This window comes from Octopus bimaculoides, chromosome 3 (genome assembly GCF_046866305.1).
Source record: "Octopus bimaculoides isolate indiv1 chromosome 3, ASM4686630v1, whole genome shotgun sequence".
NCBI lineage: Eukaryota > Metazoa > Mollusca > Cephalopoda > Octopoda > Octopodidae > Octopus > Octopus bimaculoides.
The window spans coordinates 82,178,923-82,205,373 of record NC_142930.1 but is presented as its reverse complement, the minus strand read 5'-3'; the positions used below and the strand labels follow the sequence as shown (position 1 = coordinate 82,205,373).

The following is a 26,451-nucleotide window of genomic DNA, read 5'->3' as shown; positions in this document are numbered from 1 at the left end:
ATCTAAGAACGTATTAAAAACTATTAGATACGTTATTGTTTGGTCTCGCTGTTCTGCATGCACCTCATGAATTATTAAAACTCAGGCAGAATACCAGAAAAATTAAAACAGTACGGGAGAGTAAAAATAATACCAGTAATAAACCCTGTGTTTTTGTTGTTGTTTTTTTTTTTTACTTCTCATTTTCTCTTTTTAATAGTAAAACATCATTCAAAAACATTAATCAATAGAACAATAAAGTTGTCATCTTTGAAAAGTTTTAAGAGAAAGTTTTCAAAAAAGTTTTTTTAATGCGAAACTAAGGCTTTTTCTTTTCCTTGAAGTTTGAGAAATCCTTAACAACAACAAATATTTGAATTAAGCGTGTATGATGGAGACAGCTTGTTCACACTCCGAATTGGATTATCGAATAAAACAATGGGAGAAAAAATTGAGAGATTTATCGTTAGAAATTGTGAAATCTGGCAATAAAAAAATCCCTTGTCTGTTATTGCAAGTTAAAAGTAAGTTTGAAATTGTGTCTATTTTTTAGCGACAGATTAACTGTTGCTTTCGAACCAGTTTATATATTGTGATAAGTCTGCTGATCTTTAAATATGATATAATATTTGATATATATATATATATATATATATATATATATATATATATATATATATATATATATATATTAGACACACACACAAAATGCATATACACTGCTTATAGTTTATATTCACTTTATATTTTGTAATGATCCATATGTCAAAGTCTTTCATCGTACACAGCATCGACAGACATTAAAATAACTTATAACAATTTGTTAGAAAATTGGTTAAAAATCGGTAGCAAGTGGAAGTTCCAGTATTATTACAGACTTATGCTCTCAATACGTATCATACGATAGGTACTATATTTATTACTTTTATTTATCTCAAGTTATTTTGGCAACATTTTTTATTTTTTTCGTTTTGTATCACGATTAAAAAAACAAACACAAAAGAAAATATAAAGTTTATAACAGAAAGGTTGTCAACGTGGGGAGACTGAAAAACGATAACAAATGACTGCATAAGACTACAGCAGCTGGTTGGTTACCATAGCAGCTGTATGGCGCTATATGTTAATTTTTAGCTAAGAAAGTAGAAAGACCAGCAGTATTTGATTATAGCGTGCCACTTCCACTAGATCGAAATCCATGAATTTTCAACTTTTTTTCTGTCCGCGATACACTAAACAACATACAAAAAGTGTCACGACAGACTATTAGCTTTTAAAAAGTTTTATAACTTTTACTTATTTTAGTCATTTGACTGAGGCTATGCTGGAGCATCGCCTCTTTTTTTTAAGCTTGGTGCCTATTCTATCGTTTCTTTTGCCGAACTGCTAATTTATGGGAACAAAGATACAAGTTGATAGATAAATAGGTGGAGGTAAAGAATACGCATACCACCCGTTTTCGGCGTAACCTTAACCATAAACCTAACCCTAACCGCCGAAATCTTCGCAGATAGAACGTGCTTCTTTCAGTTCCCCTCTACCAAATCCTTCCACAAACCTTTGGTCAACCCAAGGTACCACGCAATGGGACCGCCCCCTTTACCATGCGATTGGGAAGCAAACTTCTCACCACACAATCATACCTTTATAATTCTTGTTGCTTTTAGCGATTATTAAAAACTGTTTTAAAACGGAAATGAATGCATGCATTGCACTCTGCCAGAAAGAAAACTAACATACATTCCTATAACAATCTGATAGTCACATTTAGGAGAATGTAACTGTATCAGACAGTATTTTTGTTTGTTTATTTTCATTGGAGGTTATGATTGATTTCTAACAGATCGAGCAACTGAATAGAGGTTCCATCGCAGGGTAAAATAGTTTAGCTTTTTTACCAATCTCTCCTCTTCTGAGGATTGAATGCTGGAACTGTGTCAACACCTGCACTTCTAACACCCATTTCAGCCTCCTGCGTTCCATCTCTTGGATAAGAGCCAAGGTACTTAAATTTCTTCACTTGCCTCAGTAACATGCAGACTGCACTGGGAAGGCTTTCTTGAGAGAACCAATGTCTCATTCTTCACAGCACCAATTCTTATCTCTGCTTTACAGCACTTGGCAGCAAACCCGTTCAGTCCATGCTGGAGATCAGCTTCTGATGAGCCAAGTAGCACCATGTTATCTGCAAATATCAGCCACTGATCCTACATTAGCTGATTGTAATACCTCTTACATAACAGAAGTGGGATTTTGTATGTCAATCCAGTTCTTAAAAATTAAGTAAAGTCAAACACCTACATTGAAAAGCTTCAACTTAGTACCAAGTAACATCACTTCATAGACCCTTCAGAGGACCTGCATTTTGGCTGCTTGTATTCATATCCATATTCTTTCAGTTATTACCCAAGATTTCCCTTCTTTTTGTGGACATGAGGTGCAACTAGGATTGAAAACTAACTCAAAGTGATTGAAGTCAATGGCAATTGAAGTGCTCAGATATAGCAAGGTCACTGAAGATGATGAAATTTGACCTGAGATGCTAAAAGTCTTATGTGGAGAAGGTATTCTCTGACTGAGTCATGTATGCCAAGTCACTTGGACCTCTGGAAAGACACCAAAGAAATGGCATTCCATGGGGATAATCCCAATTTCCAAAAAGGCAGCTAAGAGAGAGTACACTAATTATAGAGGTATTTCCTTGTTGAGCCATCCCAATAACGTCTACACTAAGTGTCTAGAAAAGAGATGTAGAGAAATTGTCAAGCCAAGCTTTCTGATGAACAGTGTGGCTTCCATCCTGGATGCAGCATAACTGATCAAATATTCACTCTGCAGCAGGTCTTTCATATGGGGATATTGTCAAGAGATGCATACTCGTTTTGTAGATCTCAAAAGGGCATGTGACCAAGGGACATGCTGTGAATGATTTTACTAGAGTTTAGAATTTATAGACAACTTTTGGCTGTCATGAAGTCCCTACATGAATGCCCAGAGATTTGTGTTCAGGTAACTGGGAGTGAACATATAACATATTTTCTATGACAATATTATACTATTTCCTAAGGCGGTGAGCTGGCAGAAACGTTAGCACGCCAGGCGAAATGCTTAGCGGTATTTCATCTGCCACTACGTTCCGAGTTCAAATTCCGCCGAGGTTGACTTTGCATTTCATCCTTTCGGGGCCGATTAAATAAGTACCGGTTACGCACTGGGGTCGATATAATCAACTTAATCTGTTTGTCTGTCCTTGTTTGTCCCCTCTGTGTGTAGCCCCTTGTGGGCAGTAAAGAAATAAGAAACGTTAGCATGTCGGGTAAAATGCTTAGTGGTATTTCATCTGTCTTTACGTTCTGAGTTCAAATTCTGCCAAGGTCGACTTTGCCTTTCATCCTTTCGGGGTTGATAAATTAAGTATCAGTTGCATACTGGGATCGATCTAATTGACTGGCCCCCTCCCCAAAAATTTCGGGCCTTGTGCCTAGACTACAAAAGAATGATTAGCATACCAAACAAATTACTTAATGACATTTCATCCCTTTCGGAGTTGATAAATTAAGTACCAGTTGAGTATTGGAGTCGATCTTATCAACCTATCCCTCCCCTGAAATTGTTGGCCTTGTGCCAAAACTTAAAAGCAATATTATACTATCTTCTTAGGCATCAAGCTGGCAGAATCATTAGCATGCCAAGCAAAATGCTTAGTGACATTTTGTCCATCTTTACATTCTAAGTTCAAATTCTACGAGGTTTTTGGGGGTTGATAAAATAAGTACCAGTGGTATACAGGCGGTGGGAGGGATCTAATCGACTTACTCTCTCCCCAAAAATTGCTGGCCTTATGCCAACATTTGAAGCCAATATTATACTATTCCTTGTGTTGTAGGTTGGTAGAATCATTAAGCCATTAGACAATATTCTTTGCAGTATTTAGTAAGTAATTGTTTTTTATATTCAGTTCAAATCCCACCTAGATCAGCTTTGTTTTTCATCCAGGATCAGTTAAATAAAGTGTTACTGGAGTTGATTTACTCAACCATTCCCTTCCCCAAAATTTGTATCTTTGTGTCAATATTAGAAATCACTTATACAAATATTGGTTTCAAATTTTAGCTAAAGGCCAGCAATTTAAAGGGAGGGGGTTATATCAAGCCCAATATCCAATTGGTACTTATTTCATCGACCCCAAAAGGATGAATGGCAAAGTCTACCCAGGTAGAATTTAAACTCAACGTAAAGACATGAAATGCTTAGCAGCATTTCACTTGGCATGGTAACAACTCTGCCAGCTCACTAGCTAATCAGTTATACAATATTACAATCCCTTCAAGGCTGTGAGCTGGCAGAAACGTTAGCACGCTGGGCGAAATGCTTAGCGGTATTACGTCTGCCGTTACGTTCTGAGTTCAAATTCCGCCGAGGTCGACTTTGCCTTTCATCCTTTCGGGGTCGATAAATTAAGTACCAGTTACGCACTGGGGTCGATGTAATCGACTTAATCCGTTTGTCTGTCCTTGTTTTTCCCCTCTATGTTTAGCCCCTTGTGGGCAATAAAGAGATAAGAAACGTTAGCACACCAGGCAAAATGCTTAGCGGTATTTCGTCTGTCTTTATATTCTGAGTTCAAATTCCATTGAGGTTGACTTTGCCTTTCATCCTTTCAGGGCCAATAAATTAGGTACCAGTTGCATAATGGGGGGGGGGTCTAATCAACTGGCCCCCTTCCCAAAAATTTCGGGCTTTGTGCCTAGAGTAGAAAAGAATATTATACTATTTCTTAATCTTACAGGTTATTTGGATGATGAACAACTCCACACGAAAGAATATCCAGCCATTAAGAAGTTACTATGGAAATATAAATTCTTCCAGGCAATCCTTGTATTTCTAAAACGAGATTACAGGGTTGATGGAGGATGGACAACAGCAACGAAACTTTCGAAACTTCTCAGGTAAAATTAAGCTTATCTTTTACTTGTTTCAGTCATTGGATTGTAGCCATGCTGGGGCACCACCTTGAAGGGTTTGGTCAAGCAGATTGATCCAAGTACTTGCTTTTTTTAAAGCTTGGTATTTATTCTGTCAGTCTCTTTTGCCAGATTTCTAAGTTACTGAGACATAAACAAACCAACACCAGCTGTCAAGCAGTTGTTTGGGACAAATACAAACACACACAGACACACACATACGTGTGTGTATTTATATACACAAACACACACACATACGCAAAATAGGCTTCTCTCAGTTTTCATGTACCAAATCCGATTGCAAGACTTTGATTGACCCAGGGCTATAGTAGAAGACACTTGCCCAAGGTACTGCACTACAGGACTGAACCCAATACCACATGGTTGGGAAGTGAGCTTCTTAACCACACAGCCACAGCTATACCAATTAATGTTTTACTTTTTTTTTGTATTATGTGTGTGTGTGTGTGTGTTATTAACGACTTAATTTAAGCAGAGTACCAAATATATCTCATGGCATTATGTAATTTCTGTTCTGAGTCCAAGTCTTTCCAAAACCTTCTTTAATTATGATTCCATCAATATCAAGAATGTTTTCGAAGAATATTAGACCAAGCTTTAGTATTTTATCAGTACTTTATTTTATCAATAGGGAAAGGATGAAAGGCAAAGTTCACCTCATTGGTAATTAAACTCAGAACATCAAGGGCCATAGCTAAATGTCAAAAGCATTTATATAATGCTCCGCTGATTCTACTAGCCCAGTGCTTTTCAACTTTGCCTTTCAGCCCTCTTGGATTGTTGCTTAATTCCAGGTCAACACTGATGGAACAGACCTAAAATCAAAGGCATCCCAATCAAGACCATTCTGTTTGTGTGTGTGTGCACGCGTTGCACACACATACACACACAGAAGCAGGTGCTGAAAAGCTCCTGGCTCTAGTTAAAAGAAAATACATGAGGATCAGTTAATTATGATTTTGATGATGATGATTCTCCTCTCAGATTCACACACTTATTGCAGCAGTCCTTCAGTTTTTCTTAAACTTTAAAAGAACTCAGAAGGTTAGGCCTTCAACCAGGTCTTTCAGAACACCCTTAAAGTCAGGAACTTTTCAACACTCCCTCATCTGTATATATATATATATATATATATTCTTTTACTTGTTTCAGTCATGAAACTGCTGCCATGCTGGGGCACTACCCTGAAGAATTTTAGTCAAATGAATCAACCCCAGTACTTATTCTTTTAACGCCTGATACTTATTCTATCAGCCTCTTCTTGAACCGTTAAGTTACAGGGACATAAACACACCAACACCAATTGTCAAGCAGTGGTGGGAGACAAACACAGACACAAACACACACACACACACACACACACACACACACACACACACACACACACACACACACACACACACACACACACACAACACACACACACGCACATGCACATATATACGATGGGCTTTTTTCAGTTTCCATCAACCAAATTCACTCACGAAGCTTTGGGCAGCCGAAGGCTACAGCAGAAGACACTTGCCCTAGGTGCCACACAGTGGGACTGAACCCAGAACCATGTGATTAAGAAGCAAACTTTTTGCCACACAGCCTTGCCTGCGCCTATATATATCATCTAGAACTTAGTTGGAGTTTACACCAATATCACATTAACAATGTCGTTGCTCACCTGCTCATTGAAATTAAGCAATGTCAAGCCTAATTAGTACTTAAACTGGTGACTGCTTCAGAAATTTAGGTACTGTAAACATCATTAATTTAGGCACAGACATAGCTGTGTGATTAAGAAGTTTGCTTTGCACTACTTAGTCTGAGATTCAATAAAACTGCATAGCACCTTGGATATGTGTCTTCTGCTTTGGCCTCAGGCTGAAGTGTGTATACACACACACACACACACACACATATGTATATATATATATATATAGGTACTGGTGTGGTGGTGTGGTATTTTGCTTCCCAACCACATGGTTCCAAGTGCGTGGCACCTTGAGCAAATGTCTTTTACTTCAGCCTCAGGCCAACCAAAGCCTTGTGAGTGGATTTCACAGACAGAAACGGAAAAAATCTCATTGTGTGTGTTTACGTGTGTGTGTGTGTGTGTGTGTGTGTCTTTGTTGTTTATGTTTGTCCCCCAACCACTGCTTGACAAATGATGTTGGTGTATTTACATACCTGTAACTTAGCAGATAGACAAAAGAGACTGATAGAATAAGTACCAGGCTTTAAACAAAATAAGTACTGGAGTTGATTCATTCAATGAAAATTCTTCAAGATAGTGCCTCAGCATGGCCACAGTCTAATGACTGAAACAAGTAAAAGATTAAAGATACATGCATTTTCATGCCAGTATGTGTTTTTGTTCCTGTATGTCTTTGCATTAACACTGCCTGGGCGGCGGATGATGTTTGTTTGTCCTGTAGCTCAGCTTACCTGCAGAGCAGTTATTCAATCATCTAGTTGAAAAAGATACTTTCATTTCTTTATCGTTGAAACCTGATGTTTATGGAAAAAATATTTCAATTGGTAGGTTATAAAGCTATTATCAACTTCTTTAATTTTAATGTTCACTACATTAAAAGTATTAACACTAACTTTATTGAATTTGATTGAATTTCTGAAATAAGTAATTATCATCATTATATACAGATTTATTTGAACTATCATATTTTCTGGCAGAAAATGTAAATATGTAAACATTTTTACTTATCTTGAAGTCAATGAGGAAACTAGGGCTAGATGAATGGTTAGTGAGAGCTGTGCAAGCCATGTACAAGAATGCTGTCGGTAAGGTAAGGTTTGGCAACGAGTAGTGAAGAATTGCAAGTAGGGATAGGGTCCACCAAGGATCAGTCCTCAGCCCCCTCTTATTCATCATGGTCCTCCAGGCAGTAACAGAGGAATTCAAGACAGGATGCCCCTTGGAGCTTCTCTATGCTGATGACCTTGCTCTAATTGCTGAATCACTATCAGAACTAGAGGAAAAGTTTCAGGTGTGGAAGCAAGGATTAGAATCGAAGGGCCTTAGAGTCAACCCAGCTAAAACCAAAGTCTTAATAAGTAGGAAGGCATCAAACCACAAATCCCTTCAGGTAGACGGCCCTGCTCAATCTATAGAAAAGGTGTAGGTAGAAACTCCATAAGATGTACCCAGTGTAAGCTATGGACACATAAGAGGTGCAGCCTTCAAAGGAAGGCTAACTGGGAAGATGGTTTTTGTGTGTGGCAAATGCTCAGGTGCTATAAACACTGAAAATGTGCAGAGAACAGCTTCTGTCACATTCCAGAGAGAAAAACTACAAGTTGTTCATAGCTTCCGTTACCTAGGGGACCAAGTCAGTAGCAGGGGTGGATGCTCTGAAAGTGTAGCTGCTAGAATAAGAATAGCCTGGGCAAAGTTCAGAGAGCTCCTACCTCTGCTGGTGACAAAAGCCTCTCACTCAGAGTAAAAGGTAGACTGTATGACGCATGTGTATGAACAGCCATGCTATATGGCAGTGAAACATGGGCTGTGACTGCTGAAGACATGTGTAAGCTTGCAAGGAATGAAGCCAGTATGCTCCGCTGGATGTGTAATGTCAGTGTGCATACACAACAGAGTCTAAGCGCCCTGAGAGAAAAGTTTGATTTAAGAAGCATCAGATGTGTTGTGCAAGAGAGATGACTGTGCTGGTATGGTCATGTGTTGCAAATGAATGAGGACAGCTGTGTGAAAAAGTGCCACACCCTAGCAGTTGAGGGAACCTGTGGAAAAGGTAGACTCAGGAAAACCTGGGATGAGGTGGTGAAGCACGACCTTTGAACATTAGGCCTTACCAAGGAAATGACTAGTGACCGAGACCTTTGGAGATATACTGTGCTTGAGAAGTCCCAACAAGCCAAGTGAGACCATAGCCCATGGCCTATGCCAGTGGGTGTAACCAGCCCACTTATGAATACCCCTCATTCATTGGACAATGAACTTTGCTTGCGAAGACCTATTGAGGCAAGTGAAAACAAATCAAAATCACTGACATGGCCAATGACAGTATCTCCTGATTGTCACTCGTGCCAGTGGAACATTAAAAGCACATCCAAGTATGATCGTTGCCAGGGCCACGGATTGGCTCCCATGCCGGTGGTACATGAAAAGTACCATTCAACTGTGGTCGTTGCCAGCGTTGCCTTACCGGCACATGCACCGGTTGTACGTGCAAGTAACATTCGAGCGTGGTCATTGCCAGTGCCACCGGACTGGCTCCCGTGCAGGTAGCACATAAAAAACACCTTTTGAGCATGGCTATTGCCAGAACCGCCTGACTAGCCCTCGTGCTGGTGGCACGTAAAAGCACCCACTACATTCTCAGAGTGGTTGGCGTTAGGAAGGGCATCCAGCTGTAGAAACTTTGCCAGATCAGATTGAACCTGGTGCAGCCTCTAGCTCACCAGTCCTCAGTCACACCGTCCAACCCATGCCAGCATGGAAAGCGGACATTAAACGATAATGATGATGATGATATATATGTAATCTTTTACTTATTTCATTCTTTCAACTGCAGGGCTGTGACCATGCTGGGGCACTGGTTTGAAGGATTTTACTTGAATGAATGAAGCCAAGTAATTATTTTTTATAGATATACCATGATGTTAGAGCTGTATAGTTTTCATGAAGTATTGTCTCATATGTTTTTGATTTTTTTTAAAACCAAACCAATGCATGTTATAAAACTAATACAGGTTGATAGTTTTACTTGGTTTTTCATTATTTCAGGGTTAGGCCCCTTCTTCATGAAATTATTGGAGTAAAGTTGTTATTTGCTAACTTCTCTGTCCTGTACACACACACTACAGAACAGAAAAGTCAGTGATGTACGTATATATCATCATCATTTAGTGTCTGTTTTCCATGCTGGCTTGGTTAGACAAGTTGACTGGAGCTGGAGAGCTGCACCAGGCTCCAGTCTATTTTAGCTTGTTTTTTTTTTGTATGGCTGGATGCCCTTCTTAATGCCAACCACTTCACAGAGTGTAGTGGATACCTATTACATGTCATTCCTATCCTCACATATTTTCTTCTATAGACAAACAGACAAATAGACATATACATAAACATAAATATATATCCATAGACAAAAAACATGTGAGGATGAGGATAGGGAAAAGAGAAATTTCTTAAACGTATAAATGTAATTTGTGTAACTCCTGAACATTTTTATTTGTTTTCTAGTCAAATATGTACTGGTGTTGACTTTGCTGACTCAGTGGAATTCAAGGATGACTGTCTTCCAACTGCTAACAGAAATATGCTTATGTTGGCAGTGAGAATACACGATGATCTGATGGAGGTAGGTCAAAATCAAAAGATTTAAGAATTAACTCTTAAACAATTAAGTGCTGCACTGTGTCACAAAAATTCATTTATGCAATGAACTTTTTTTTTGTTTTTTCTATTGTGTGGTAAGAAGTTTGCTTCCCAACTGTTTGGTTCTGGGTTCCATCCCACTGCATGGCACCTTGAGCAAATGTCTTCTACTATAGCCCCTGACTGACCAAATCTTTGTGAGTAGATTTGGTAGACGGGAACCAAGGAAGACCCATTGTGTGTGTGTGTGTGTGCGCGCACGTGCCACAGCTTGACAACCAGTGTTGGTTTGTTCTCTAACTTAGCAGTTTGGCAAAAAGAGACCAATCGAATAAGCACCAGGATTAGAAATAAAAGTACTGGGGGTCGATTTATTTCACGAAATCCTTCAAGGCGTGCCCCAGCTTGGCCGCAGTCTAATGACTGAAACAAGTAAAGGATATAGAATAAAAGAATTCAGGAGCAGAAGGGCAATTCTTCTGACTCTTTGAGGGTTTGCAGGACTGGTGGTAAGGAAGGAAAAAGGTATCTTCAGACTGGAGACCTGGACTCCGCTAAAGGCATTCACAATGCCAGATAGTTGTTATTAAACCGGATGACGGATGAAAGCTTAGAAGATTAGTGTCTGCTCACTGCATCAAACGTTTATTTCATCAATGCAGAATTTCATAGAAAAGAGTTATGCAAGGGAAATAACTCTTTCCATCAGTATCTATGTAAGTAGGCTCATCTGTATGGAGTAACTTAACGTTAAGGAGTGGAATGTACAGTATCCCGTAATTTAGACCATCTCAAAGCTTTTTTTTATCACTACTTAAACTTCCTGTGACTAAAAAAGTGTTTATCAAGTATTTTTATATTAATCGCATAAACAAGAGAGTTTTAGTTTTGTAAAACTATTGTATCTAATGTGGGACACCTGGGAAAATGATTTTTTATTGAATCGTTTAACAGTTAAGGAACTGTCTTTTTTGCTTTAACCTTGCCGTGGTCAGTGTTCTATGAACAATATGATATTCTATATATGGCCACCTCCTGATGCTTACTTTTGGTTTTGTTATTTTTAAATATGTATGAAAAGGTTGAAGAATAAATGTAATTTATTAGAAAAATAACATCTCAGAGAGAAGCTTAACTGATCTCCCTATGCTATACTCTCAGTACATAAATATACTAGGTATACCTTCACCCTTTCTGGTGTATTAGCTACTTCTTTTTTTTCCATTTATCACTACACCCTCAATATGGCCCTAGGAAGTGAGTGGAAAAAATAACCACCAAAGTAGCATATGAGCCAAATGATGAGTCCAAGTCAATTGCAAATTTTAGATGAAGGTCTAAAAATATTGTTGATGGATTTGAGAAGTTTGCTGTTTCAAACTGCAACGAACCAATGAGAAAATACCTTGATATAATGCACGAACTTCGAATATGGTTATGTTTTTAATACGTGTTTGAAAGAAAATTCATTCTTCATATATTGACCCAGGTTTTATTCCTGCCATGGGAATACATTCTTTTATAGTTGAAAGGATTAAATGCCACCATGGATGATAAAATAAGTACCAATTGAGTACTGGGGAGGGTTATGTAATCGACTTATCCCCCCTCCCCCGAAGTTGCTGGCCTTGTACCAAAATATTAAACCGTTGTTGTTGTTGTTGTTAAGGTACTGAGCTAGCAGAATCTTTAACACGCTAGATAAAATGCTTAGCAACATTTCTTCTGTCTTTATGTTCTGTGTTCAAATTCCGCCAAGGTCAACTTTGCCTTTCATCCCTTCGGGGTCGATAGAATAAGTACAAATCAAGCACTGGGATTGATATAAACAACTAGCCACCTCCCCTAAAATTTCAGGCCTTGTGACTATAGTAGAAAGAATTATTATTATTATTGGGGTTATCCTTCAGATCTCTGAAGATGATCAGCTTTATACTTCATGAATCCTGGGGGGCCTTATTATGCCAATTTCAGCTTGGAATTCATAGTTACATTGGGGGCACATAATCACAGAGTCAGGACTCAGTGGGATTCATGCTTTCTATGCAACCCTCCTCTTTTTAGCTTCTCTGGTCATATCAAAGTATTATACTTCAGAGTAGAAAGCACTTCACCACAGTGAATGATCTTGAGCAAGATGTTCCCAGGTAGACTGCTCTGAGATATACATTTTCAAGATTGTCTTGAGCATGTCTTTGGATCTACTAGTTCACTACAGAAGATCAGTTTGGGGAGTCTGGGGTTGAGCATGCAAACTACATATCCACTACACTGCAGCTGAAAGGTTTTTTAGAGAAGCATACATGTTTGACATATTAGCTCTCTCAAGCTCAGTTGTATTGGGAATTTTTCACAGGCATGTTATGCAAAAGTGATAGTGAAGGGAAAGCAAAGATAGCCAGCTTTACCTTTGGACATCTGCATCACAGGATCTGGAAAAGATCTGGTCTGACTACATAAAACAAAACTTGACATAATCAAAGTTGTCATGGTGACTACACTATGGTTGTGAAACCAGGACAGTTTACCAAAGACGTAAACACATACATACATACACAGCAATACCGACATACACACATCACCTCACATCTCACCACCAAATCTAACTACAGCTTCTAACCTGTTAGTTCCATTCCTACACACATACATCAATCACATAAACACAAACACACACACAATCACTCAAACTAGCCATTTTCACAATCTCCTGCCTTCAACAACTACTTTGTCTGTCTCTCCACTTCCAGTCACTTCAGCCATGTAACAACACCTGCTTTTCTTGGACTATTTTTTTCTTTCTCTCCAGACTTTTCCTCTTTCTGATGAAGAACCATGCTCAGAATGTCACATAACTCCTCTTTTTTCCATCTTAAACTGAGCGTCATTCACTGTGTATGTCCTTTTGACTTTTGATTTTTTTTTCCCATTTCTGTTTTTATTTTTGATTTGCTTTATATATATATATATCATCATCATCATCATCATCATCGTTTAACGTCTGCTTTCCATGCTAGCATGGGTTGGACGATTTGACTGAGGACTGGTGAAACCGGATGGCAACACCAGGCTCCAATCTAATTTGGCAGAGTTTCTACAGCTGGATGCCCTTCCTAACGCCAACCACTCAGAGAGTGTAGTGGGTGCTTTTACGTTTCACCCGCACGAAAACGGCCACGCTCGAAATGGTGTCTTTTATGTGCCACCCGCACAAGCCAGTCCAGGGGCACTGGCAACGATCTCACTCGAAAATCCTACGGGAGCCAGTCAGGCGGTACTGGCAACGGCCACGCTCAAAATGGTGCATCTCATGTGCCACCCGCACAAGAGCCAGTCTAGGGGCACTGGCAACGATCTTACTTGGCTTGCCGAGTCTTCTCACGCACAGCACATTTCCAAAGGTCTCGGTCAGTAGTTATCGCCTCAGTGACGCCCAATGTACGAAGGTCTTGCCTTACCACCTCAGCCCAGGTCTTCCTGGGCCTACCTCTTCCACGGGTTCCCTCAACTGTTAGGGTGTGGCACTTTTTCACGCAGCTATCCTCATCCATTCTCACCACATGTCCATACCAGCGCAATCGTCTCTCTTGCACACCACAACTGATGCTTCTAATGTTCAGCTTTTCTCTCAAGATACTTACACTCTGACGGGTATTCACATTGACATTACACATCCAACAGAGCATACTGGCTTCATTCCTTGCGAGCTTACATATGTCCTCAGCAGTTACAGCCCATGTTTCACTGCCATGTAGCATGGCTGTTCGTACGCATGCGTCATACAGTCTGCCTTTTACTCTGAGTGAGAGTCCCTTTGTCGCCAGCAGGGGTAAGAGCTCTCTAAACTTTGCCCAGGCTATTCTTATTCTAGCAGCTACACTTTCAGCGCACCCACCCCCACTACTAACTTGGTCGCCCAGATAGCGGAAGCTATCGACTACCTCTAGTTTTTCACCCTGGAATGAGATAGAAGTTGTTTCCTGTTTGTTTACAGTCTTTATTGCACCTGAACATCTGCCACAAACAAAAACTAACTTGCTAGTTAACCTGCCTTTGATGTTGCTGCACCTCTTATGTGTCCATAGCTTGCACCGGGTACATCTTATAGAGTTACTACCTACTCCTTTTCTACATACTGAGCAGGGCCATCTACCTGAAGGGGTTTGTGTTTTATCTACCTTCCTACTTATTAGGATTTTGGTTTTAGCTGGGTTGACTCTAAGGCCCTTCAATTCTAGACCTTGCTTCCACACCTGAAACTTCTCCTCTAGTTCTGATAGTGACTCCGCAATTAGGGCAAGGTCATCAGCATAGAGGAGCTCCCAGGGGCAACCTGTCTTGAACTCCTCTGTGATTGCCTGGAGGACTATGATAAATAAGAGGGGGCTGAGGACGGAACCTTGGTGGACCCCTACCTCTACCCGGAATTCATTGCTGTACTCATTTCCAACCCTCACCTTACTGGCAGCATCTCTGTACATGGCTCGCACAGCTCTCACTAACCATTCTTCTATCCCAAGTTTCCTCATTGACCACCAGATAAGGGATCGGGGGACCCTGTCAAAGGCTTTCTCCATGTCAACGAAAGCCAGGTACAGAGGTTTATCCTTAGCTAGGTATTTCTCCTGCAGCTGTCTCACTAGAAATAAGGCATCAGTAGTGCTTTTACCTGGCACGAACCCAAACTGCATCTCATCTAAATTGATTCGCTCCCTAATTAGTTGGGCTATGACCCTCTCTGTAACTTTCATAACCTGATCTAACAGCTTGATGCCTCTGTAATTATTTGTATCTAAAGCGTCACCTTTACCTTTGTAGCAGTTGACTATGATGCTGCTACACCAGTCATTGGGTATGACTCCTTCGTGTATCACCTGGTTCGTAATACGGGTGACTAGGCTATAGCCAACACTGCCAGATATTTTGAGCATTTCTGCAGTGATTCCTGATGGGCCGGGGGCTTTCCCGGTCTTCATACTCTTAATTGCTTTATCTACCCCGGTACTATCAACTCGGATAGCTGGTCCCTCTATTGGGTCGACATACGGCAGGCTCTCTTCCTCCCATTCATTCTCTTTATTAAGCAATCTATCGTAGTGGCATCTCCAGACCTCTTTCTTTGCATCCTCATTTAGTGCAAGCGTACCATCATCCATGCGAACACATTTCTCTCCTACATCACTATTCTCTCTCCTACACTGTCTTGCAACACGAAATACCTCGAGTCTTTGGTCCTCACAGCGCAGAACATTGGCAAATCTTTTCTTATCTGCTTCCCCTCTGGCTAAATAAACCTGTCGCCTAGCCTCCCTTCTGGCACATTGGTACAATTCCCTGCTACCACCGTTCTTCCAGTCCTTCCAAGCCTGTTATATATATATATATATCATCATCATCATCATCATTGTTTAACATCTGCCTTCCATACTGGCATGCGTTGGACAGTTTGAGAGGAGCCAGCCAGGCAGTTGACTACATCAGACTTCTGTGTCTGTTTTGGCATGGTTTTTATGACTGGATGCCCTTTCTAACACCAACCACCCTGCAGAGTGGACTGAGTACTTTTTGCATGGCACCAGCACTGGCAGTCACCAAGTAACTTGTAAGACAAGGAATCTTTGAAAATGAAAATGTGAATATTAAAACAATGGTGATATGTATATATTATACATACTTATAGAACATATAAGTTTCAGTTATAACAATCGTAGAAACTTAACTCTGAAGCTGTAAACATGAAAATTAGTAAGTAATTAGTGTTTTATTTAAATCTAAAATTTTAGTTTATTACATTAAACTAGATACAAATAGATAATATTTTTATGTAAATCTTCAGTTTAATTTTATTTCAATTATTATTATGTTTATTATAAATTTACAAATTTCATATGCTTGTGTGTGTGTCTATATATATATATATATATATATATATATATATATATATATATATATATATATATATATATGTATTCTCTTGCCCTATACTCTGATTTTTTCTCTTCATTGCCTTTTCATATAAATATCAAACCAATTTGTTTCCCTTTATCTGAAACATTCATCTACCATTTTTGTTTACAGAGCTCTTTAAACGCAAGAGATGTTCTTATCAATGACTTCAGGACAGTATTAGATGCACTGATCTATCTGACAAGTGGTTACGCTTTCTTAGTTAAACCAGGTAAGGAAATGTATGCATATATGTGTGTTGTGTATTGTGTAATAAACGAAGATGAATGGAAAATGGCAGTTATAAATATGTTATAAATATGTTATAAATATTTCATGTTATAAATATTTCAATAGCATGGCAATGTATTTGCAATCAGTCTATTAAATTAACCAAAATTGACATATGTATGTATGTGTGTGTGTGTGTACTGAGTGCAGTGAATAGACTGTTGTCTAAATTATGCAAAAATGAAAATAACACTGGCATCTCATTTTAACAGATATATTCACCAAAATGACATAAAAATATCTTGAAATACTAAAGAGTAAATTTATTCAATAAAATCGCCATTGGTTTCAACCATGGCCTCCAGATGACTTTGGAATCTCCTGCAACTCTTCTGGATGGTCTCCTTATTTAAGTTGGTGAATGCTGCCATAATCCTTGCCTTCAGTTCATCTTTAGTGTTAAAAGGAGTTTTGTTGGTCTCTCACTCAACTGCAAGATGAGGACAAATATCCATCAAATGTAAATAATGTAAATAAATTACAGTTTCACAAATTTCTCTGATTTTCAAAAGCTGAGATAGAAAATTGTGAAGTTATGCTGCAACTGTCTTGCTGCTGTTTGACAGTTGCATGGTTAAGTTTCCAAAAATTAAAAAGTAAAAAATCTAAACAAATCCCTATGCATTTTCAACTTCTTTATGTATGTATGTATGTATGTATGTACGTATGTGTGTGTGTGTGTGTATGTATGTATGTATGTATGTATGTATGAATGAATGAATGAATGAATGAAAGTGACGCTCAAAACGTTTGGTGAGAGTCATATATATTTTTAATTACACTTTGACTCAGCTTCATATGACTTAAAGTTTCATGGGTACGTAGGACCCATGCAAGTTCTCTGACTAATGTAAGCATGTTAATGTGGACCTTCAAATGATGATACACGCACTCTCGCAATACACACTCGCACACATATATGTGCGTGTATTAAATCCGGTTTCAATTCAGGCTTGAATACCTTTCCACTTCATATACTTCACTAATCACACCGTGACTCACTATTTTATTCTTCCAAATGTTTTAAGCTACCAAGAGAAGACATCGAGAAATAACTCTAGTACAGCGCCATAGCGTTCTATATTCAGGGAGGGGCATGCTGATTTTTAAAATTTGCGTGTGTGTGTGGTTGATTGATTAGAATTATGGCTATTAAAAAAATTGTAATTTGGCTATGCCAATTTGTCCGTTCCTTTCCTATCCCACACAAGCCGATTCCACTCCCACTGCATGGACTGCCGCTTCCTATGACACACACTGCATCAGATAATGTAGTCCTCCATACTTCTGAAAAGATAGGATGATTACGGCTGGAGGACTTTTGATATGTCTGCTCGATCACGCCTGGAATTGAATTAACATCCATCAACCAGCACAGTTGTCTCCCTTGCATTCGTTTTATTTACTTATTCTTTTGGTTCAGTCATTTGACTGCGGCCATGCTGGAGCACCACCTTTAGTCCAACAAATCGATCCCAGGACTTATTCTTTGTAAGCCTAGTACTTATTCTATCGGTCTCTTTTGCCGAACCGCTAAGTTACGGGGACGTAAACACACCACTATCGGTTGTCAAGCAATGTTGGGGAGACAAACACAGACACACAAACATATACACACACATACACATATATATATATATATATATATATACATATATACATATATACGACGGGCTTCTTTCAGTTTCCGTCTATCAAATCCACTCACAAAGCTTTGGTCGGCCCGAGGCTATAGTAGAAGACACTTGCCCAAGGTGCTACACAGTGGGAATGAACCCGGAACCATGTGGTTGGTAAGCAAGCTACTTACCACACAGCCACTCCTGTGCTTATGTGTATATATATATATATATATATATATATATATATATATATATATATATATATATATATATATATATATATATATATATATATATATATATATATATATATATATATATATATATATATATATATATATATATATATATATATATATATATATATATATATTGTAATAAGGAAAGGGAAAATAGAAGTGTAGATGTTACTTTATTCCAAATTGGTACAAATATCCAATAAAAACTCTACAAGTTGTTTCGAAAACGAAATATAATCCTTTTGAAATCACAAATTTGGCTTTCCTAATTAGCCCTCTGAGTGCAATAAAGAAATATATATATGTATACACAACAAGCTTCTTTCAGTTTCCATCTCACAAGGCTTTAATTGACCCACAGATATAGTAGAAGACACTTGTCCACAGTGGGATTGAACCTAAAGTCATGTGGAAATTAAGCTTCTTACCATACAGCTATGTATTTATTTTCTAAATCACTTGTGCTGTTCTTCTAGTAGTTAGGATTACTTATTATTATTATCAGATTATGTGTGGTGATAGAAGGCTTAATGGGTTTAGGTGTGAGGAATCTACAATCAACTATTTTTAGAAAACCAGAAGCCCTTGTATGATTTGAACATCATAAAGATGTTTAGGCAGTGAATTGGCCAAGTTGTTAGAGCATTGGAATACAATGCCTCATGGTATTTATTACAGCTTTATATATATATATATATATATATATATATATATATATATACGATGGGCTTCTTTCAGTTTCCATCTTCCAAATCCACTCACAAAGCTTTGGTCAGTCCAAGGCTATAGTAGAAGACACTTGCCCAAGGTGCCATGCAGTATGACTGAACCCAGAACCAAGTGACTGGGAAGCAAGCTTCTTACCACACAGTCACACCTGATGAAATCATATACAAACTCTCAATTACATTCCACAGAGTAATCTGCATAGTAAAGATTTGAATATGACCTTACTCAAATATATTATATACAACTGCTTCATGCAACTTTATTTACTTTATATTTTAGTTCTAACAGATGAAAATTTGCTAAAGCTACTGATGACTGATGATGTTGTTATTGGAACAGAAATCATCAATTTAATTCGTACCATATTGCGCCTGAATTGGTATGGTTTATTCTTCCCTTTTATTCTTCATTCTCAACCTTCACTTCATATGTGTGACTTAAAAGTCACACATATGATGACCTGTTATATGGTACCATTGTGGTGCCATTTAGCAGGTCATAAAGACCAGTGATGGCAAACCTATGGCACAGGTGTCAACAGTGATATTGCAAGATTTTAGTTGACACCCATTGAGCTTTGAAAACGAAAAAAATCGCCATTATAAAAAGTTTGTCTGTAAGCATTTACCAAAAACAAAAATACATAATATATACATGTACATAGACACAGACATAATATACACATATATATATAGACATAATATACACAGATATGATATACACATATACATAGATACAGACATGGTTGTGTGGTTAAGAAGTTGGCTTTGCAACCATGTGGTTTCAGGTTCAGTTCCACTGCACAGCATGTTAGTCTTCTACTTTAGCCCTTGGTCAACCAACATTTTGTAAATGAATTTGGCAGATCGAAACTGAAAGCCCATCGTTTATACATGTGTGTGTGTGTGTGTGTGAATGTTTATATTCTATGACTGCACAAAAAATCTTGCACTATAATCAAAGCTGCCTATTGACATTTCCCTGTCCACAAATCACCTGGTAGCTTTGCACTTTCAAAGTTAAGTGGAATGAAGGCAGTGCTCCAGCATGGCCAGTCCAAAGACTGAAACAAGTAGAAGATAAATATAAAAGAAGATATATATATATTTCTCTCCCAAACTTTCCTAATACACCTTGATCTTGTCATAGGATTATTATCTTCCTTTGATATGTTATGTTTACTGCAAAAAAATACCACAGAATTTCTAAATAACTTCACACCCATACAGAGTCAACTTCCAAAGAACTTATATGTAAAATAAACAAACATTATTCACTGATTCTTCTTAGTTTTAATTTTTCCAACTGTACCATGCCATTCAATATAGATTTTATTTTCTTCATCAATTCTTGACAATAAAAAAAATGGTTTTTATCTGTTTTATGTGTCTTTCTTTTAAACTTCCCAGGCAAGTACTCAAGCAATTAGATAGCAAAATTCTCCATACTTTTCTTGATGAAATCATATACAAACTGTCAGTTTACACAGAACCTAAAATTCAAATGTAAGTCAAGTTATCCTATTTGTCTTTTTTGTCACGTTTTGTTTTTCTCATAATACTAAATGGTATTTGATATGTTTTAGGCAAATGATGAAACTAAGGAAATGAAGACTTGATTACCTAAGGGATTTAGTGAGTGATTTTTCTTCTTTATGTGTGGAAAATATCAATAAGGCTACATATAGACAAGATGAACATATTGCATTGTCAAGGTTGATTAGAATTCCACATCTCTGCAAACACTTTCCACTGTGACCAACTTTTCAAACTAATGAGGAACCATTTTTATTCCTTTTTCTTTGGAAATTTTTTCTCAAGAAGACAATCATAGTGGTGGTAGTTGATGCTACCAATCTCCTGAAGGAAACTATATTTCGGTTCATTTTTCGAAATTGTTGATACTGTCTGTCAGTTACAATTCCTGAAAGAAGCATCATCAATGTTTCAGCGACAGGAGTGAGATTTGAACTCAGAATGCATATAGCCAGAACAGATACAACATGTTCCATAATCCAATGCTCTAACAATTCCACCAATTCATATCACATTTGTCCAACCCATACTAGCACGGAACATGGACGTTAAATGATGATGATGATGATGATCTTCTTCTTCTTTACAGAGCTTCCTGCAACTGTATTTTGGAATTCTGTGAACATTATCCTGCTCTCATAGATTTGCTGTGCACAAAATACAAGTAAGTAGCTTTTATAGACCTTACATTAGTTAACAGCAAAGTTTGTGGGTAAATGTGTGGTCGTGATGGACTTAATAACTTACATTTTAATAACAAATGTGTAAGTAGTAATAACAATCAGTAATTAAGCCTTTCTACTATTGACACTAGGCCTGAAATTTTGGAGAGGGGGACAGTCAATTGCATATCAGTAATTAATAACAATAATTACATTTGATGAATGAATGTGTAAGTAGCAATAACAGTAATATCAGTAGATAATAATATTGGTAATTGACAATGATGATTTTAATAATAAATGTGTAAGTAGCAATAATGATAATATTGTTTGTATGAGTGCATCTGTACTGGCCATTGTTTCTAGTTATCATATTAGCAGTGTCAAGGGCAGTTCTTTGAAAATGGCTGTATTTAAACATTGGTGGCAGTATTTAGAAATTCATTGATGCTAGAATTTTGTTGAATGTATTAAAATAAAAGAGACTGTCTGAGTGGATGTTGGGGGATGGAAAATAATTCATTGACAGTTAAGATTTTATAATCCTTTCAGTTGATAAGGCTGCACTGAAAACTACATCTTTGCAAGTCAATGAGAAAGCCTCTGTGTGATTACTCAACCTATTTGAAATAGCAGTCAATTCTCCCTCATATTACACATATTACTGTCTTATGTAAGGACAGAACATTAAATAATCTCCTACCTCTATGAAAAAACAAAATGATCATTATTTAAATACCTTTGTTCATTGAGCTCTCCTTAGTAAGGATTGGCCTGAGGCTGAACAACGTCTTTGTGAAATGAAGGAGCCTTTAGGTTGTTACTTGACTTGCTAGTAACAGCAACCAAATATCCCTCAAATTACATCCCAAACTTCCCTGTAGCATCTGTCCTGACTTCAGCCACCTTGTTTCAAAGAGATCTGGTACTGCAAACTTGTAGAGCTTCATCTCAACAGCAATCTGGGTCTTTTCTTTCTTTTATAGTATAAGGCTACTAACCCTACACTTACCACCCTTCTCCTTCTTTCTGAACCAAGCTTGGGGCCAGCTATGGCAGAGTGAGAAACGAATGAAATATTGAGTAATGTGGTCATAGATCTATTGTGCTGAGCAAAAGATGGGATGGTCAGAGTTAGAAGAATTTTGATCATAGATCTACTCAATCACTCTGATCTGGGGTTAAGTAACAGAAGAAGCGTCTCTATTCAGCATGATAATTAAATTGGCAAATCTGCCTTATGAAGCCTTTTTATTTCAAGGATACACATGGAGGCTCACTTTTTGATGCAAATAAAAGAGGGATTAATTCTTTTTTTCCAAGAACATTAGTAATACAACACAATTGAACCACTCTAATCAGAAATTAATATTTTACAAATGTAAAAAGTATTTCTTTATAAATATATTTTTACATGGTAATCCTTTGAGTATACCTATGAACATGTATATACCATGCAATTTCTTTATTTCCTTCTAGAGGTCTACGCATAATTCTCATGAAGCAAGCTGAAAAAATCCATTGCAGAGAACTGAAGCCTCTTCTGGTATTACTAAATGCTGGTTCTTCTGAACGAGTCCAAAAGCAGGTGAAAGCATGTTGAAAAATATAACATATTTATTACTTACCTTTTAATAGCTCATTCATATGTTATTGATATTCATTGTATTTTATTCCTTTATATTCATATTTGAGACAAAGGTTAGTGGAAATAATCAAGCCATTTGAGCAACAAAGTCAATAAAATTACAGTATTTGTTGGAGAGAGAGGACTCCCCTCTCTCTATCTCTTTCTCACTCACTCACTCGCTCAATTGTAAGTTCCAGTTCAGTAGAAATTAATCTTACCTTTTACTCCACTAGAATTAATAAGAATAATACCAAATCAATTCAGAGTACAATCTATACGAAGTATAATTAGCTTTCTCCTTTGTCAAAATATTTGGGATGTATGGTCTGTTTTATTTTTGTCTTTTATTTTTATCCCATCATAATCTCTCTTGATCTGTGTTTTAGAAACATCATCAGGCAGTTGAAAAGATTCAGAGTGCTTGGAGAGGATATATAACTCGGAAAAAACTGAAGAAAGCAAACGAAGCAATAAGCAAGCTTCAAAAATGTTATTTGTAAGTGTTCTTTCAATTCTACTTCTTTGCTTATTTGACTATAGGCCTTATTAGATGTGAGAAAAGACCAGATATTCTTGTATACAGATCAAAAACCTTGAAATGTCAAGTTGCATTATCCTCCTGGCAGAATCAGTCAATAACTTCAGAAGTTAAGGCAGCTGGAAATAGATCTGTCTTGAACAGATTCAAATTCAAGATTATGGATAAAGGATTATTAAAAGTTTGGCACTGAGCCTTGATTCAAGCAGCTCAGTGTTAATCAAGGTGAATCTTCCACTGACATGGAGCATGATGCAGTCCTGTGACACACCAGACTCTGTCAAACCATCCAACCCATGCCACTATGGAAAGCAAACATTAAATTATCATGTTGTTGTTATTGGTGGTGGTGGTTACAACATAAGCCAAAATACCTTGTGGTGTTTATTCTAGCTCTCTGCTGAGTTCAAAACCAGCTACGGTCAACCTTGTCTTTCAGCCTTTCGGGTTGATAAAGCACAGAACCAGTCCAGAATTATGGATTGGCAGAATTGTTGAATCATTGAATAAGATGCCTTGTGGTATTTGTTTGCAATATATATATATATATATATATATATATATATATATATATATGCACACACACACTCACCATTGTGTTGAGGCTGGCTTAGGAATTTCATGCAGCAATGTAAACTTCAGTAAGGATGATTTTGTTTTTCTCAGAAGAGTTCATTGCACAACACTGGCATAATGAGCTCCAGCTAGTTAAACATATGTAGCTTACATTTTACCTATTCCACTCCCTCAATTAGGAATTTTATTTGCATTTTTAGAAACATTAGTTGCTAACAGTAACCAGTATAGAAACTATCAGCTTGTTGAATTTCTTTGCTACTTCAATATGGGGAAAAGTGTGTAACTCTTGTTGCCATTAAATTGTTATTTTATTTTATTTTATTATATACCTTCCACTTTTTGTTCTCTATACTAACCAGTTACTGCTTAAGGCTTACAAACTTCCTACACTAGGATCCCTGGGTCATATTTATATACTGATATATATATTCTTTTATACTTTTACTTGTCTCAGTCATTTGACTGCAGTCATGCTGAAGCACCACACTTTGTCAAGCAAATTGATCCCAGGACTTATTCTTCGTAAGCCTAGTACTTATTCTATCGGTCTCTTTTGCCAAACAGCTCAATTACAGGGACATAAACACACCAGCATCAGTTGTCAAGTAATGTTGGGGAGACAAACGCAGACACACAAACACACACACATTATATATATATATATATATATGTATGTATGTATGTATGTACACACGTACATATGTTGAATTCAACTTACATTGAAAGTCAACAATCAAAGTTTGTTTTAGAAGCATTGAGATGTATTGAAAGATACAGATAAGGGAATAATTTTATTCTCAAATGCAGGATTATGTTAATGTTATATAGCATGAACAGGATAAACTATCCATATTTTGCAGAAAAATCTGTTGGTGGCCAGATTCTTTTGCAAAATATGGATAGTTTATCCTGTTTATCCTATATTTGAGAATAAAATTATTTCCTTATCTGTATCTTTCAATACATCTCAACACTTCTAAAACAAACTTTGATTGGTGACTTTCAACGTTAAGTTGAATTTAACGTGTATATATATATAAGTTTATCATAGGAACACTTTGCAATTAATGAATTTTTTTGTACTTTGTTGTGCCAAGTTCATGTATCTACCTCAAGAACTTGAAGACAGTAGGAAAATACTGTACTGTATCCCCAGTGTTTCCCATTTTTACCTTTTACCATTTAATCAAGAAGAGAAAGCTAGTGTTCGTATTGTTTATATCTTCAAAGAATTCAAGACTGCTGAGAAGGAAAAAGGGAATTATCATCAAGCTAATGATCTGGCCTGAATGCTTGCAACAGAATGAACTCCACTAAAAACAACCAAGGATCAGGTGATTGTGTTAAACCAGGTAATGGTTTAAGTCAAGAACTCAAAACACAAAAAGCTGGAATTGATACTGCAAGACAACACACTCAATGCTCAAACAATTCCACTAATCTACCATCCTGGATTAGTATTTTATTTTATTGACTCAGTTAATTCCATAGCTAGTGTGTTCGCTTGTATATCTATCATCCTAACAATAAGAAAAGTGGGGGAACATTTTTTTTTATAGGGAATCTTTGAATATGGGTATAAGAATCAAGTCCATAATATAAAAGAGAAGTATGTTTTGAAGGAGCAACCTAGTGATATGAAAGCATCTGAGTTGAGTATCCAGTTCATTTCTTACATATTACTGGATCAGTATTTACTTTATTTTTAAGGCAGTAAAACCCATATTATATGCTATTCCATTGAAACTATAGTCACTTGGAAATTGTACTAAGGAAACATAGAAACTGTCTTACCTAAAAAGTATGTACTATACTAAAAGTAAACCAAAAATTGTTTAGGATATAGGAACTTCAGAAAATGATTTGCCATCTTCAATTCAATTTAACTCTGTGTTATTCTTAATTTTAGATCACGCAAAGAAACCAGAGAGAAAGAACAAGAGAATTTACGAGAATTATCTCAGAAGAATGAACAAATGCAATCTTTCCAATTGCTCAAAATGCGTTCATTTCGAGAAAAGCAATTGCAAAAGATGGAACTAACTCCAGCCTGTTAGTTTATTGGTATTTATATTACCGTTTTCAAGTGTAATCATAGTGTGGGCATTAAAAATGTAGACAGCCAATATGATAGAGCATAAGACAAGAGGTCAGTGGTTTGCACCCAGTCACTAACATTTCATTTTGTTTATAGCTAAGACATCTGTGTTGACTGAGCAGAATTATCATCAAAAGTATTCCAGCCAATCCTATCTTTTTACTTCTTTTCTGAAACATATTTAGGAGTATAGTATCTTTTGTGTTTTTAAGACAGTAGGCTTTGATGTGAGGAAAATCTGAATGTTATTTCTTGTACCAGACAAGGATTCTGGATT

At 37.2% G+C, this 26,451-nt stretch overlaps 1 protein-coding gene across 2 annotated transcripts in view; it reads left to right on the top strand.

Annotated features, from left to right (window-relative positions):
* Nucleotides 1-310: 310 nt before the first annotated feature.
* The window catches only part of LOC106869131 (IQ calmodulin-binding motif-containing protein 1), a 38,764-nt gene continuing 12,623 nt past the window's right edge, over nt 311-26,451 (top strand). Inside the window, exons 1-10 of one of the 2 annotated variants that reach the window (XR_016241123.1) lie at nt 311-503; nt 4,769-4,928; nt 10,174-10,291; nt 16,384-16,483; nt 19,412-19,511; nt 20,542-20,637; nt 21,257-21,331; nt 22,809-22,917; nt 23,346-23,455; nt 25,986-26,128. Coding sequence is in view for 1 of the 2 variants with exons in the window: in XM_014914703.3 (XP_014770189.1) it covers nt 368-503; nt 4,769-4,928; nt 10,174-10,291; nt 16,384-16,483; nt 19,412-19,511; nt 20,542-20,637; nt 21,257-21,331; nt 22,809-22,917; nt 23,346-23,455; nt 25,986-26,128 (1,147 nt within the window). In the remaining variant the exon portion in view is untranslated. The remainder of the gene's footprint in view (nt 504-4,768; nt 4,929-10,173; nt 10,292-16,383; nt 16,484-19,411; nt 19,512-20,541; nt 20,638-21,256; nt 21,332-22,808; nt 22,918-23,345; nt 23,456-25,985; nt 26,129-26,451) is intronic. The other variant, XM_014914703.3, reaches the window with a different exon arrangement.